General features: G+C 45.7%; 1 protein-coding gene across 4 annotated transcripts in view; it reads right to left on the reverse strand.

The window, feature by feature from the left end:
* usp6nl (USP6 N-terminal like) overlaps positions 1-16,936 on the reverse strand; it is a 58,753-nt gene that overhangs the window by 9,122 nt on the left and 32,695 nt on the right. For 3 of the 4 annotated variants that reach the window (XM_046379579.1, XM_046379578.1, XM_046379576.1), the window contains 6 exons: positions 9,976-10,049; positions 6,342-6,421; positions 5,225-5,264; positions 4,584-4,664; positions 913-1,020; positions 256-365 (listed from right to left, as the gene is read on the reverse strand). In XM_046379579.1, coding sequence (XP_046235535.1) covers positions 256-365; positions 913-1,020; positions 4,584-4,664; positions 5,225-5,264; positions 6,342-6,421; positions 9,976-10,049 — 493 coding nt within the window. Of the gene's footprint in view, positions 1-255; positions 366-912; positions 1,021-4,583; positions 4,665-5,224; positions 5,265-6,341; positions 6,422-9,975; positions 10,050-15,457; positions 16,613-16,936 lie in introns of those variants that run through there. The other variant, XM_046379577.1, reaches the window with a different exon arrangement.

Consider the following 16,936-nt stretch of genomic DNA (forward strand, 5'->3'; position numbering starts at 1 on the left):
TTTGAGAAACTGCAGTATTTTCTTTCTTTTCAAAGTAAGATTTTCAACAAACCCACGTTAGCTGCAGTCTGTGTGATAATGTGTCAGTGTGGATAAATAAAAACCCTGGTTTGTCTGGAGGACGTCTCGTATCGCACTGCAGTGCTGTGCGTATGTTGCTGCACAACTTTAGCATAAATTCCTGTCAAATCGCATTCAGATTTTACTGCGGTTTCTATCATACAGTCAGTGGTGGATGTTGGTGCAGGTACCCACTTGACGTCGTAGCGATTCATGAACATGATGTGGTCCCTGTAGGTCCGGTTCACGTCCAGGTCGATCTGGCGGATGTCGGGCGAGAGTCCTCGCGCTCTGGCCTTTAGTTTCTGCACACAAACCAGAAGAAGGAATAAGACCAAAGCAGACAGCTCAGGAAAGCTCTACACATGTAAACATCTACTAAAAACAAATTAGACAAAACATGTAAACTTTTCCAGTTTGTCAATCTCAGCTGCTTAAAGGTAAATGAAAATGAAGCAACAAACATTTTCATGAACCTTCTGCTCATGTGAGGTAAAAATCTGAAAAGACGCATATGCAAAAAGTTCTTTTCTAGGCTAAATAAACGTTCCCATCGAAGCATTTCAGACGGATTATTATGGTCGCAGCTTCCAGCTCGTGATTGAACATCAAGTCATGATTAGAAAACGTCCACGCCGCAGCTGAAGGCACAGACTTATTGATCCTGCCAGCTAAGTTTGTCTCGCTGCAGCTTCACACAAACACAATTAAGCCTCCAAACTCAACCAAACCAAATTGTGTTGCTCACTGAAATCAAATGAAACCAAAGCGGCTGAATGTTCATGAGGCTCCTGCTGCGCTGTGACAAAGCAGGACCGCGAATCCCAGCAGGGAGATCCCGACCCCTCGTACCTCATAGAAGTCTTTCTTCTCCTCCTTCATTTTGGGAATGTCGAGCAGCAGACACCACACCTCCCCTCGGAGCTGCAGGGGGATGCCCTTATAGATCCTCCTGACCAGCTGGAAGGGAAACAAGCAGCAGGAGGTCATTGTTAGAGAAGGACTTCAGAGAGGAGCGAGAAAACACTCGCAAAACGCCCTCGACTTTCAGACTCGAGCAGAGGGAAGCTTTCGGTTCTCTTCTGATCGCAGCAACACTACATAAAAGACAAGTTTCACTCCTGTAGTGTGTGTGTGTGTGTGTGTGTGTGTGTGTGTGTGTGCGCGCGCCACAATGTGAGATAAAAGCACAAAGAGTTTATGCATCTGTAATTATCTTAATGCTGCGAGGCCATAAAGACTTGACTGTTTCTGCAACACGCTGCTCTTAAATCTTGACACATGAAAAGTACAAGTTGTTTTGTGTTTTACAACAGATTTGGTTTACTGTTGTTTTTGTGCACCTGTTAGTGTCTAATTATCGCCGCCATGTTGGATTCTGCGAGAAACTAATTTCGTGTGTGTGGAGGACAAATGAACTTTTGATCCTTTCAGTTCATCAGGATGTCAGGTGACGCTTCACCTGCGGGACCTTCAAGATTTTTAACCTTCCCACAAACTAAACATGGTTAACATCGTGCTCATTTGATCCGCTGAATGCGGCTCCACTGATGCTGGTTAATCGGCATTAATAAAACTAATGACATAAGTGGAACCTTTTAAAGCCAAATTATGAAGTGCTGTCAGAGAACAAATCTAGTAAATCGAGGAAATAAATCGATGGCAGGAACAGCGAAAGCACAGAGGTGCAGTCGGAGCTTCCAGCAGTCGCCAAAAACGATCCCGAACAGAGAAACCCATCAACCCAGCTGCTCTCATCCTGTCAGAGACACAAACAGAGCGTCCATGAATGTACTGCGAGCAAACGCAAAGGGCTTTGGAAGGTGAACCGCGACCATCTGGCTGGACGAGCTCCAGGAGAGACTGTGGGCAGAGAGACAGTCAGAAAGACTGCTTTGCATGCAGAACAGTCCAAAGTAATTCAGCATCCACAAAGGGATGGAAAATCAGTGGGACTCCGGGCGAGGAAGATTAAGTCTTAAAACCCAAAGTGCTGGAACAGCAAAGCTCATCGCAGCAGCGGATTCTCCGTCTGCAGCCATTAAAACCCACCCGGCTGGAGCAGAAATACAGCAGATAAACGTGTGTGTGCTGTCAGGTGACTGACGGGGGGGGACACGAAGGACAAGGACAGTCCTCATACCACAAAGCATCCTTTAACTAAGAGTAGATCCTAACTGCTGGAGATAAGACAAGAGCGGAGTCAACCGCCTCCTACGACGCCGAGGACTCAGAGGGAGTCCAGAGGAGCAGGACTGAGAGAGTACTCTGTACGAGTACGAGTATCCTGTAGTATCATCTGAGCATCAAACAGTACAAAGTGAAGCTAAAATATCCCTGATACGCTGCCATCTTGTCCTGGTGATGTCATTTGGAGCCAGAGTCTGTGCAGTAGTGACCGTGTGAAAGGAAGCCAGCAGAGGGCGTCAGAGAGCTGATGAAGAGTCCTCAGCCACCTCTCTGTCGGAACGCGTGGTGCACATGATGTGTGTGTGTGGTTGGTGTTTTTCCTTATTGAAAGGCAGTGTGTTGTGTGTCATCTCAGGATTGATGACATTTGTGTGTGTGTGTGTGTGTGTGTGTGTGTGTGTGTGTGTGTGTGCCTACACTCCATCAACCTCTACCACCACACTTGGGACTCACTAGTTTCTAGTGCAACAGCCTTGTAATTAGGCTCTGATGAGCGAGTCAATGAGAGCATCTGTTAGACTAATCATCCTTTGAGTGTGTGTGTGTGTGTGTGTGTGTGTTTGAACACATGTCAACATTGACACTGCTGTGAATCTGTGCAGTTCACGAGGCTAACTGGTCTTACAGTTTATCTAAAATATTAGGAGTTTTTCTTGTTTGAGTTATGTTTTTGTTTGTCCTCACATGTACAAAAGTCTGAATGTCGCTTTGATGCTACGTGGTACTGGAATATTTCCATCAATAAAGGTATTGATTACTGATTCCCAGCCTTTATCACCTGAACATTTAGAAACAACCACTGAAACACACAGTGAGCTTGTTGGGCTGAACTGAACCAAAGATCGTCTTCTTAGTCAGATGTGTGCAGTGGAACCGTTAGGTCACATGACCTCCTTATGATCGACATATACAAGATGGCCAAAACGTCCCGGGTGAGAGCGCTGCCATCTTGTTCTGGTGACATCATCTGGAGCCAGAGTCCGTGCAGTAGTGATTTCCTGTTCACATCAATGTTGCCACAAACACCAACAGCAGCTACGTCAGCGAGCCTCACGAAGGCACCGGGACACGGATGCAGTCGAACCCGTATAGGGCGTCAGACGCTGAACGCTACAGCCTCAGGCCAGCTTCCTCGTGTGTGTGACGCGAGCCGTTTGTTCCTCATCTCTTCAGCTCTCATACTTTTCCCACTGCGGGCTAAATGTTCTCAGCAGCTGGCGAGTGAGGAAACAAAACAAGAGACGTATCAAGCGTGACCTGCTTTCTCGCTGAGCTGAGGACGCGCCGCCGACCGACAAAGAGGAGAGGAAACGTCCCTGAAGCTTTAAAGAAGAAAAGGCGCAGAAGAAGAAGAAGAGGGAGGAGGAGGAGGAGATAAAGTCGAAACGCTCCTCGCTGTCCTTGGCTCTTACTCGCTGTGAACGTTTCTTTGAGGACAAAGCGGAGGCGACGCCAAAGAGCGAGTCTCACTGAGCTCTCAGCGCAGCCAAGACTGGATTTCATGTTTGTGAAGCCCAAAGCACCACAAACACACAGCAAATCCCTGCTGAAGCCACACACACAAGTGAAGGACACGACGAGGCCCCCCAGGCAAAACCACAACCTGGACCCAAACGAATGGAGGCAGACTGGTACCCGCCCCCTCTGATGGTGCCTGTGGGAGGTGGACTGAGACGGAGACGGTCCTCGACACCCGCTGCTGACAGGACGGCTGCAGCAGAGGACACGAGGACACGAGGACACGGGCACGTCAGGGCAGAGCCGCTGACTTTACTGTTTATTGATTTTGATCGGAATTTCGTGACGGTTTTGTCTGATTTAAAGATGCTCTTCTTTGTGGTGTTTCTGATTGGTATGAAGAGTGAAACGTGAGGTCTGTGGTGAGTCTGTCGATAGCAAACTGACCTTCTAACCCGCGAGGGTGTCGGCGTCATGTGACAGAAGCTTTCTGCCTCACCCACATGGCGCCCAACAAAAACACTGCATGTTATTTTACAGGCTAAACGTGTAAAGCAGATCTGCAGCCATTAGGGGATTAACAGATTAACAGATTAAAGAATATTGGCTTAAAAAAAGACCATTTTTGCCATATTACAGTTAAAATGTCAAACATTTTTCAGTTCCAGCTTGTTAAATGTGATAGTAAAGTGAAAGTAAAGGAAACGGTAACTTTTTAAAACATTATTCTCTAAATGCTCTCAAGGTGTTCTGAAATAAGACGTATCACTTTAACACGTCACATCACAGCGTTGGCTTGTGCGTCGGGTGAAGGACTGACGGAGGCGAGTGTGAAAGCGTAAAGACGAGGCCGTGACAGGAAACAGGAAGCTCACCTTCTCGCTGTTCTTGTATTTGTCCCAGCTCTTCAGCATCTTCAGCCATTTGGCGGTCCTCTCCACCTCCGTGTGTTTTTGCTGAAATCGAGAAGCGACACGTCAACGTCTTCATTACTCAGCATTTTTTTCCCCCCACGTGGCTGCGTTCACGTCCGGCGGGAATCAGTCAAACATCCTGCCGTGTGACGCAGGTGACGCACGCTCACAAGCGCCTGAAGCTCCACTTTAAGCCGCCTGCACTCGTTCATCAACTTTTCTTCATTTTACAGACTTTCACAGCAAAACAACACAAACAAATTCAGCGGCAGTTCAGTCGTGTTGGGATCATTTTAATGTTTGTTTTAAAGCTTTTATTCATTAAATTTGAATTAATTCTTTTCTTTATAATTCTGGGTGAAGTTTAATTCGAATCACTGAATAAAAATGATAACATCCATTCATTTGGGATTGGAGGTACGGCCTGAACTGAACTCCTAACTCATAAACTGCTTGTGAACCGACTTCACACGGGATCTAAAACAATGAATACCAGTACAACAATGGAGAGGGATCGGGACCCCCGGGACCACAGGGTCAAATGTTTGGTCCTGGGACGGTTTGGTTAAAAACAAAGGGGCCGTAAACGTAAACGTACTCACCTTCTCCTCCACCGAGTCGTAGGATGGAAGCTCACTCTCGCTGAGGAGGGAAGAACGAGGAGGTCAGTTATTTTTGTCCTCACTGTCATAAATGCTGAAGAAACAGCTGATTTCAGGTCAGCTCTCGTCTCGCTCTCCCTGACAGCATCATCAAACATGTCAGCGCTCACACAAACAGGAAACAACAGATCAGACTTTCCTAAACTGCTGCTTATCAGCTTCTCTTTCAGACAAACTCTGAGAACATCCTGCTTTCGTCTCCAGCAGTATCTTAACAGATTTCACTGAGGTCAAATGAAAACCTTCAGGGTTGATCTGCAGACAAACACTTTGCACTATTTCCACCTCACATGTTGGCACACAACAACGTGGCTTTAAAATCAAGCTGAAAAGTGAAGGATGAGATGCTGATTTTCTTCTTTCACTGATCCCACGTGTTGGAAGATCTTTCACATTTCTGAGCAGCTCTTTCTTTGTCTCTTTCTTTTCTTTCATTAGTACAAAGAGAGGACTAGAATTTTCTTTCCAGGAAATAATTGGAAAGTAATTAAGAAATAAGACGTGTGAAATAAAGCGTTTGTCTGACTGTCAGTGAATGCATCCATGTGGAAATTACATTCCACCCGACTGCGGTTACTCAGAGCTTGTAGCCTTAATCAAGAAAATATTCAGGATGCAGAAAATTCACTTTGACTGAACGTCTACTCCACTCGGTCTGTGGTGTTGGCTCATCCCCTGCTGCTGGTCTGCCGGGGCTGCAGCACCATTCACTGACCTTCACCTCAGGCTGCTTCTGTCCAGAACCCGGACGCTTTTCTCCCTCCGACCATCCTCCAGGCTCATGCTGTCTACGGTCTGGATCGGACCGCTCTGTCCCAACACTGACGGTCTGTGATTGTGGCTAACCAGGCTGTTTCCTCCCTGCATGTGCCAGCCTATATATATAACATGGCAGCACAGCGCTAAACCCGCAGACGCTCTCGCCTGAACAACACTCGCCTTTACGGCCTCGCATCTCTTCTGTTTTCACCTCACTGTGCTGCTGCAGCTCAAACTGGGCTCTGGAGGTCGTTCACAATAATTACGGGCGACGCCGTTTTTCTACTCGAGCACTTACTGAACAAAGCCGAAGCGGTCGACGACTTTGTACAGGTGGAAGTCGGTGTCCTCCCAAGGCTCCACGGTGGCCTCTTTTCCCTGGAACCAAGAGGAGAGACAGAAACGATATGAGGAAAGATGTGATCAAATCATAGAAACAAACAAAAAAACAGATTCATTTTATGTGCTGGAATAACAATCGTGTGACATTTTGAAGACAAAACGACAAATCAGTTTGCAATATAATCCAACACCACCATCAGCTGCAGCCCTGCAGTTTGTCTGATGATAAACCGAAAACTGACTTCTGATCCAAATCACGTTCGACCCTCGTCTTCCAGGCCCGGAGAATCAGCTTTTGATTGGCTGCTAGATTACGAAAGGGAGCCACGACTCCGGCGCCCTTGGAAAAGTGTGTGTTTATGTGTGTGTGTGTGAGTGGCGATTAACAGGTGTGAAGATGAACAGCCAGACGCCCACCTGCGCCTCCGTCTGACTCACAGGCCACAGAAAACAAACTGGCTCCAGTTAATTCACCATCATGGACCAAAGAAGAAGAAGAACTCACATCAAGAGAAAACGAGTAATCAGTAAATTTCTCTAACAGATGCAAACATCAGCTGCAGCTCAGGATGAAAGCTTCTTTTCTGATTTGTGCTTCAGCTTTTGGTTTGATCTCTCGTTCTTCACATCCTTTACGGCTCAACTGTTTCACTCCAACTTTCCCAAAATAATCCCACGTTCTGAAGGTATTTTATCTTCAACAGAAAGCAGAGACCAACTCTGAAGAGATGCTGCTTTCTTTCTAAAAGCAGTTTTTCCAACGCTGAGAACAACACAAATCCCACAACACTTTGTTGGATGAACACAGGAAGTCCAGTGTGCTGATATCGAGTCACGCTAATTTTTTTAAGCGTACATTTGTCAACATTTTGGCAGAAAATATGCCGAATTACCCGTCAGCAGTTCTGTTTGCTGAGTACGCAGGGATGTGCAGACAACAATCACTGGATTACTTTGATGCTGAGGAAAACGTGAAAATGTGAGGAATCTCAGGCAGGTTCTGGAGCGTCTTCTCAGTGGATTTATGGACATTTAGTTACGATGGACATCAGACATATGATATCAGTGGAAGTGGAAGTCACACTGAATCTAAAACTATTTGTCTCATGTCTGTGTGTCAGAGTGACTGTTGATGCGAACTGATGCCGCTGCAACATCCTGTTGTTTTAAGGATTTTTACTAACTTGGGCGAACTGGCCCTTTAAAAACATAGCTTGTCAAACATCCCACGTATGTAAGCTAAGCTGCGTCCTGTTATTTTTATTTGCACGCTGAGCTTAACGACTCTGATTCCAAGTGCTGCTTAATTAGACAGCAATTTATGCCTCATTGTGCTGAACAAATTGCCAATTAAAGTGCGTTAACAGCGTTTATTTATCCTTTTAATCAAATTATGTGCTGATAGCTGAACAAATATGCCGACGAGAAGAAATACAAATAAAGAAAAGAAAAAAACAGTTTTGTGAACTCAAGTGTGACACTGGAAAACTCATTTAGAATATATTAATTATTAACTGTAGAAACTCTTTTTGGGCCGTCACATCTTTTTAAAGAAAACAAAATGATCACGACTCCATCAGTTTGGTGTATTATGATGCTTCATTATCAAGAGCTGGAAAAAAAACATTTTAAATCTATTTTATTTGTTTATTATTTGGAAATACATAAAACACTTTTAAAGTCATGAAGTAATCATTGCACCATGTAAACTATGAGTTATGGTACAAAGACCCTTGAAGTGGCTGTGATGCTCACACGCAGCTCATTTCACTGCAGGGTCGCCAACACGCTGGGATTTCTAACATATCTGATGCCAGTTTCAACACCACAGGGAGAAATCTGCTCAACACTGACGGCGTACATTTTATCAAAACCAAAAGCCTCTGAGTTTTGTTCCAAAGACCCCAAAGTGCAAGTAAAAAACAAAGCAAAATGTGAAAACATCAACTGGAGGCAGCAGCTCGTCTTGGTGGTGAAATTCAGCGACAGAAAAACGAGTGCGAAGTGAAGCTTCTCTGGAACATCCACACCCTCCTGTTGCCAGCAACACCAGACGGTGAACCGACACTGTGATACTGCGACCAGCAGACGTCCAGGTGAAATATTTCTAAATTCGTCCGCCTGAAATTCAGATACGCTCGTGTTTTATCCCGCCTCACGCTGAGCGCCGCAGCATCACGAGCATCACGGCTGACACATTCATCTTTTCTGTGACGGCTTAAAATCAATTTCAGGGGAAAATTAAAACCAGACTCTTGGTGCTCTGCGCTTCAGTGATGGACCGCACAGGTCAGCCATGTGTGCTTCCTTTCAGAGCCTCCGCTGAGGGTGTCTGCACTTTATTAACCGAGTCGTGAAAAGAAATCAGCGGCTCCTGACCCTTTCGGCTGCCTCGGACGCCTTCGCACAAAGCAGCGCGTCCTTGTGAGGACAAGCTGCTCCTCGGGAGGCAGATGAGGGATTTTCCTTCTCAGACTGTCTCATCTGAATCACTTTTAAGAGGCCAGAGGAGGTAAAACTGTGCAGTATCTCATAAGAATTCAGCCAAGTTTACACGGCAACGTGGTGGATCAAGCTGCACCACCACCAGCGCTCCACCTAATGATGGAGCTCCATGAAAAATAAGAAAAGTTATTACAAATCATCCCCCGGGGGACCATGAATGTTTGCACACAATGTTCTGATGTTCCAGCTGCAGAGACACTGAGGCCTCTTCAGTCCTCAGAACCGAGCTGCTAACGCGACTCAGAAAACACTCGAGTGAAATAAAAACCTCAATATCCACCATCAGAGAGGAAACACCATCTGCAAACAAAACTGTGCACGTCTGCAGAGACAAGAAGTGATTTTAATATCCACAAATGAACTGTTGAGAAACAACAAGCAGCGAGTGTGTGTGTGTGTGTGTGTGTGTGTGGCCATGTGATAACTGACTCCAATAAACTCCTCCCATCTCTGACAGCGACAATGACACTGATTTAGCTCTGATTGCGCCTCATTCTGCCTCGCCGCACACACACACACACGCGCACACACACACACACACACACACCTCCATCATCTCCTCTCTCCACAGTCTCTTCACTCTTAATGAGGCAGCTTGATTATGCAGCCTGCTGGACTAAATTAAAAAGACTAATTTACAAACTGAGCGTGGTGGGCTGGTCTGAATGATATCGCCGGGCTGTGAAATCGATGTGCCGCTCAGGAAACATCCACAAGCATACAGTACAAACACACACACACACACACACACACACAGCATCACTGCACAGACGGACTCATCTCCTCTGAATGTGCTCGAATCGAGTGGCGGCTTTTAAAGGAAGTCGGTTTTCACCAGCAGTTAATGACCTCTGGCCGTCTGAAATGCGGCTCAGCAGTCGCAGCCTTGAAGATGTTCATGAAAACGTTTAAACGGCAGAGCGGCAGCCTGCTGTCTCTGCTGCTCACAGGCGGCGGCTCAGAGGGATTTCACCATAGTGCGTTTGAGTTAAGTGCTGTGCAGTTTGTCTGTGGGTGACCACAAGAAAAAAGCTCTTGTACCTTCACCGAAGCTTTTGTCAGCTGGCTGCAGGGAGTTAACGTACCTTGTCATATTTGGCGACTATCTCAGCCCGCTCCTGGTCAAGTTTCACGGCCGCATCCTGCTCGGTATCAGACGCTGCAGAGCAAACAAGAGAGAGGAAAGCTCAGTGAGGCGGCCATGAGTGTGCACATCCAGCAACACAAACTTTATCACAGATTATGCTGGCTTTACTTGCAACGTAAGAGAACAGGAACTTCCTAAACTGTCACTAATTGTGTTGGTTATTGATGGGGACTTCCTGTTAGCTTTCTGAGGTGCCTCCTCACTGCACATCATATTATTTTGTCATCATCCACATGCTTTGTGTTGATCCCTCAGTGCCAGGCCCGAGAGCTGACAAGGAGGAAACACACACACACACACACACACACACACACACACACACACACACACACACACTCCCTCCTCAACACAAAGTCTCTTCAAACCCGTCAGAGAAAGCTCGGCGAGGCCAGCGATGACACTTCACTGCAGGACAGTCAGTGTGTCAGTCTGACCTCATCTTGGGAGAATAATGCATGTGTGTTTGTATGTGTGTGTGTGTGTGTGTGTGTGTGTGTGAGTGTGTGAGTGAGTGAATGTGTGTTTAACTGACAGCTGATGTGACACAGAGGCGTCACAGTAACACAGGAAGGTTCTCTGTGTTTGCTGAACCTTACGAACCACATTGTGTGAGTGTAAGTGTGTTGTTGCTGCATGCACACACACACACACACACACACACCTCTCACCTCTCTATGCACCTCAGGATTGTAAATCAGCCACACTTTCCACTCTGCGTTTATTATTGGACAAGACCTGTCACACTGCTCACACACACACACACACACACACACTTCCTGATTCAGCCAACCATGAGAGACTCCAAACATCGGATGTGTGTTAACAAAGCCGGCACACACTCCATTAAGTGGGGTCGTGATGTACATGAGAGCGGCTCGTCGTAATGAATCAGCCCTGAGAGGAGAAGCTGCCGACGGCCCACACGGTGACACTTTTTCACCAGATGCTGATGCAGGTGTGTGTGTGAGAGCGTGTGTGCGTGCTGCTGATGTGACCAAAGTTTACTGACAAGTCAAACACCTCCTGCATAACCGTGACAGCCTGAACTTGTGCTCGAGTGTTCAAAAACTGCAAAAGCCGTCGTGTCCTGCAACCTTCGGAAATTAAATGAGCACTTTTTAGTCAAACAAAGAAAACATCTGACGCTTTCTCACACTCAGCTGAAGGCTCCGTCGACCATAAGCGTCTTTAACACCAAACTGTTTTTGGTCTTCAGAAACTCCACAGCAGTCGCACCCCAGCAGCTGTCTCATACTGATAAATCCTTTTCTTTTTTGGCAGTTTTTTCAGCCATTTACAGGAAGTATTTGACTCCAGTCATTCTCCAACTTCCTCTCTGGGTCTCTGGGGTTCGACGGGAGGAAAGGCCTGACTGGAATTCCGAACAAACACACTCCTTATTGAGCTGGTTGGCATTTTTATGACAGGATGGTGTGTGTGTGTGAAAGGCATGTCGCTGTGGCCTGTGAGAGCACACACAGTGGGAGAAGACGTTGAGGTCTGAGGGGGTCCCTTACACAACAAGGCAAACTGTCTGGGGCAAATAAACAACTACAGTAAAGCCTTCTTCAGCTGGGGGTCCCGAGGAGGCCCTGTGGTTCCCATGGCGACAGGGAAAGGAATTAGTGAGGGCAAAGGGATTCAGTCTTTTCTCCAGCACTTACAGCCATATTAGTATTCCACAGTGGCCTGACTTAAGCGAAATGCAATTAGACTCCCCTTCCATGCTTCAAGGATCACACTGACGCCCGTGACGGAGATTGTGGGTGCGTATGTTTTTGTTTGTGGCTGAGCAGCTCTCGGACTTGTAGGAGGTCCACCGAGTTTACAGCCGATAGTGAAGACCCCTCGGGACGTGAAGTTCACAGGGACTTTTATCTCAGCGGCTCTGAAGTGTGTTTAACATCCTGCGTCCCCAAAGAGGACGCGTCCACAGCGGACACGAGAGGTCAACAGTAGCGGAAATGTTACATTTTGGGACACTTTTGCACTGTGTTTACTCAAGTTTTCCTAATTCCTCAATAATGTGTCCAGAAAGCGAAGCAAAGATGCAGAGCTCGAGTTGAGCAGCAGCTCATATGTGGCCACCAAAGTCGGGTCTGATCAACTAAGGCAGACTCTGAGTCAGCCATATTGTCAAGCACAAATCTGTGGCATCTGGTCTGGTCCGATTCCTGATGATCGAAAATTTCACCGTGCATGAATAAAATTTGTACCGAGTAGAAAAATATTCAAGTTAGGTCAAAAAAGTATCGAAAAACCCAAATAAAGTCTGAAAACTTGAGACAAAGTTCTTCCTTGTAGTTTTCGGAGAAATCTGAGCCATCACTCGAAGCACAAATAAACTTAACAGTAACCTGTAAAACTACAATAATCACCGCAGTTAAACAGCATCTCAGGACGGACGATTCCTTTAGAAGACGCTCTCCCATGTTTATCGCCCTGTTTATCCTTCATTACGAGGCTGGACTTCGCCGCCCCCCCACTGAGTTGACCTTCCACCTCCTCTGCTCTGAGCTGCCAGTCATCCCCCCCCTGCAGCCGCGAGGCCCCCGTCCGCTCCAGCTAACTGTCCTGCTGTGATGACAATGTCCCCACCTGTCACACTGACCGCCGCCCCGTCCCCGCCGCTCTGCCCTTCACGCTGCATTCACGTCACGTGGGAGTTTGCTGTCAGCACACGGGGCCAAAACAGTCAGAAGGGAACTCATCTGAAACTGTCACGACATGTCAACAATTCAGGAAGTTTGCTGGCAGGCGAACCGCCGAGTTCTCACACTGCACCTGACGATCCCGCAGCCATTTTCACTCGTCTCACTCGAGTGAAAACCTGTTACTGCACACTCGACGCTGCGTTGACGGGAAAACGTTGACCAAAGAGGTGAGAAGGAGGAGAGTGGAAACGATGGCTGGTACTAAATCAGCTCGATAAATTAAAATATTTATTTCATCCTTTATTTCTCACATCGACTGCATTTGTAAATAAATTAAAACGAACAGAAGAAGCTATTGTTTTATGAGATTATTCGTTGGTTTAATGCCCTTAAGGTTCCCTACTGAAAACACTGACTTTAGTGTTATTGTTAGATGTCTCACTGGAGGACATGTTCCACTGTGGTGTGGGAGGATTTTTATGGCCGGTGAGTCAGACACCAAAGTTACTGGATAAATTTCCCTTTCTTCTTCTTCTTAATGACCAAAAACCCCCTGAACCCCCCTACTTTTAAAAGCCAACGCGGAGTAAATGTTTCATTTAGAGCCTAAATGATTAATCAGTTAATCGAGCGAACAGGCAGTTCATCAGCAACAAGTTTGCTGTCAAACTCCTGAAAAACATTTCGGCTCTTAATTAAAAAACTGGATGCGCAACTGTTGAACTGAACACTAAAGTCAAAGTAATAAATACTCAGACAAATACAAGACTTGACCAGGGAATAATAATCTGCAGTCACTATTTGCATTTGGGATGATTTCCTCAAGGGGTTACATGCAAAGACAAAACTCATTAAAACTGCTTTATTTCTTGACTTTTTGCGACGACGACAAGCCTCGTCCTTCCGTCTCCAACACTCTGTGGTGTCCTGAACGCTGCGAGTGCAAAGCTGGACTTTGCAGGAAAACACTTAAAAAAAACAAAAATACAAAAAAACAGTAAATTCTGGAGGAAACTTTGGTCTGCGGAGTCCAGATGAGACAAATCTAATTCTGCTGGCGAACACTACAGCGCAGGCCACGTGACAGGAAGCGATGTGGGGACTGTTTGTTCCTCATTATCACTGCTGTTAACGAGCAGCACTGACAATGAACAACATGCCCAGCATAATAACAGCTCCCGCCCCCCCCCACACTTCCTGTGCTCTCCTGAAGCCCTCGCTCGGCTGCAGTAATGAGCCCTCATTGTCTTTATGTTAAGGACTCGTCGCTTTCTGCAGCTCTTTGCTCCCCTGCAGCCACTTTTCCTACATCTCTCGCCTTCTCACAGAAAGAGGAATAACAATAATGATAATGAAGAGAGCAATAAGAGTGGAGAGGCTGAACGACCACACACACACTCAGAGCTCCTTAACGTCCACCATGTGATCACATGCAAGACAAATGATCAATAAAATATATGATGATGTCTTACTATGCTGAAGCCGCCATCACACACCACACGAGTGACACAACGACGAATCTCTGCACGCAAACACACAAAGAGCAACTGATTTCACACACTTAACAGCAAACAAGTGATGAGGCAGCTGCACACACTTCACACTACACTGTTACGTGTCATTAGTGCGCTGCCAAAACAATCATCTGTCCGAACTCGACCACACGAACGTGACAACAGACGGACAAACAACCCACATGGTGTCTGTACTGCACAACGACTTGTCTCATCCTGCATCCAAAACGTTCACCTGACGCTCTTTTCTCAGATGGCACAAATGATTTTATTCAGATGCTGAGGGTAAAAGTCAGATGAAGACAAAACTCTGCTAGTGCAAGATCCTGAGAAAGTATAAAACAGCAGAAAATGGAAGTACTGAAGTAAAGTATAAGTACTTCAAAATTGTACTTAAGCAAGATGTACTTAGATGCATTGTTTTACTCGTTATTCTAAATTTGACACAAAGATTTTTATTTTTACTGCAATACAGGTTCCAGGTATCAGCTGTCAGTCTCCATTATTACTAATAATCAACATCAGAACTGATAAAACGCATATCAAGTTTGCATCCGTCTCAGCTCTTGACCTTCAGAATTAGATCAGCTTTGATCAGGCTGTAGTTATTATTGGAATCCAGCAAACCAAGCCGCACTTTAAGCTACATGCTAATGTTAGCTTGCTAATATGTAGCATACGTGGTTTTCATCAGACACCAAGAAAAGACTAGAGCTGAAGTGGAGCTAAAAAACTACAACATCTGCCTCGGAGATGTAGTGGAGTACAAGTATGAAGTTCAAAATGCAAATCAATCAAGCAATCAGCACTTATGTAAATGTACTTTGTGACATCCCACGACTGTCTGTTGGTGTTGTTAAAGATAAAAAAGTCAGGGGATCATCTGGGTTCACCGTGAATGTTTACGTGCAACATTTTCTGGAAATGCAGCCAATAAATGTCATAAAAGTCCAGGATTCTGAGATATATTATATGCATCAGATACATACCACATACATGTACTCACGGACTTTGGACCAATACTTGATATCTCTGCATTCACAAAGGAGATCAAAAACATGCAGACTGAAAGAAAGATTCACCACATGTGCTAGTTTTTGGACTCGTTCCTACACATTTTCCTTCAGTAGCTGCACTGCATACCAGCACTCAGGCTTGACACTTAAACCTCATTATGTAAAGCAGTACATACCAGAGTGTGAAGTAAATATGGACAAAAAAAAAAAATCCCCGCCCTGACAGAACCTTTTACCTTTTTTCAAGAGCTCCAGTGGAACCTCCAAGCGACTCAGAGCTTTAGTCCGCATGAGTCACAGTTCAACCGGGTCCAGCACACCGAGAGATAACCTGAACTACCTCATCCCATCGCCGTCACCACGAACCAGCAGTCAGAGAGGAAACACGAGCGAGATGCAGGGAGAAGTGAGATCAGAGACGCTGCGTTCACAATGCAGCTGTTTGTTACAGACGCCGCAGTACAGACAGACAGACAGACAGACAGAAATCTGACTTCAGCAGCGAGTCAGTCCCACTCGCAACATTCTCCACCCAAACACAACAACAATAAGCTCTGTTCAAGGCATCAGAACGGGACAGAGGGAACGACTGTTTACAGCCGACTGATGAGTGGAAGCTTTTCAACATCTTAAAAAGATGAGATTTTTCTTTAATCCAAACTTTAAGAACAGAGGAGAACAAGAAGCTGAGTGATCACTTACATAACCGATTTAGAAAATGCCCAGCTGTCCATATAAGGTTTTTGCCCTGCTTCTTTCAAGTGTATACAAACTGGGAGATGGGACAGAGAGAAAAACCGATGGGGCAGACGATGACAGTTACATGATAAACAGTCTCCATTAAAGCTTCATTATGAGATGGCCGTGATGTAGCATGAAGGGTGTTGTGATGCGGCGTATCAAGACAAGATGGAGGGTGGGGTTTTGGTGGCTGCGCTGAGCAACAGGAAAGTTCTCCTGTCATCTCGGCTTTATCTCTGAGCTCCATCGCTACAGGAAATATCTGTGTTTGCAAGGGGAGAGTCGGCGGATGGGATTTAAGTGCTGTTATCACTTCTGAAGCTCCAGGGTCGCAGCGAGAAGAGAAAGGGCTCTCAGACGTCATCTCCACTTTCTGGAAGTGCACTTAATCCACAGCTGCCATCAAAAACGACTGATTCAACGCACAAACTGAGCGAGTTCAGAGGCTTTCGTCAGGTACAAAACATTCCTGCAGCAGACTTGTCATTTTTAGCCTGTGCTTATGAGGAATTGATTGAAAATAAAATCTGGCCTTGAAAACAGAACCTGAACTGAACTGGCATTGAAACGTTTCTATTTGAATAAGCCGCATTGGCCTTAAACAGTGAAAAATAAAATGCTGACATTAAACATTGCTTCATTTCATTTATTTATTTTTTGCATTTTCAGGTGTTTTTCAAAACTCTTTCAAATGCAAATGTTTCAGTTCCAGTGTTTCCTTAATCAGTTCTTGTTTTGTTGATATTTATTTTCAAAGCCAAAACTTCTTCCACCGACTGTTCAGCCTCACAAGCGCTGACGAACGTCTTCCAATGGCTGAAAGACAATTTATCTTGAAGACGAACCTCTTGGTGCTCTCCACAGACGAAGCACAGACACAGTGTGTTGTTGGTGCACTGTGGCTCAAGCTCATTTGGAAGGTAAATGAAGTGGAGCTCTGTGAGATCATCCTAAAGTTTCGAGCGTGAAGAGAA

This window comes from Scatophagus argus, chromosome 22, assembly GCF_020382885.2.
Source record: "Scatophagus argus isolate fScaArg1 chromosome 22, fScaArg1.pri, whole genome shotgun sequence".
NCBI lineage: Eukaryota > Metazoa > Chordata > Actinopteri > Scatophagidae > Scatophagus > Scatophagus argus.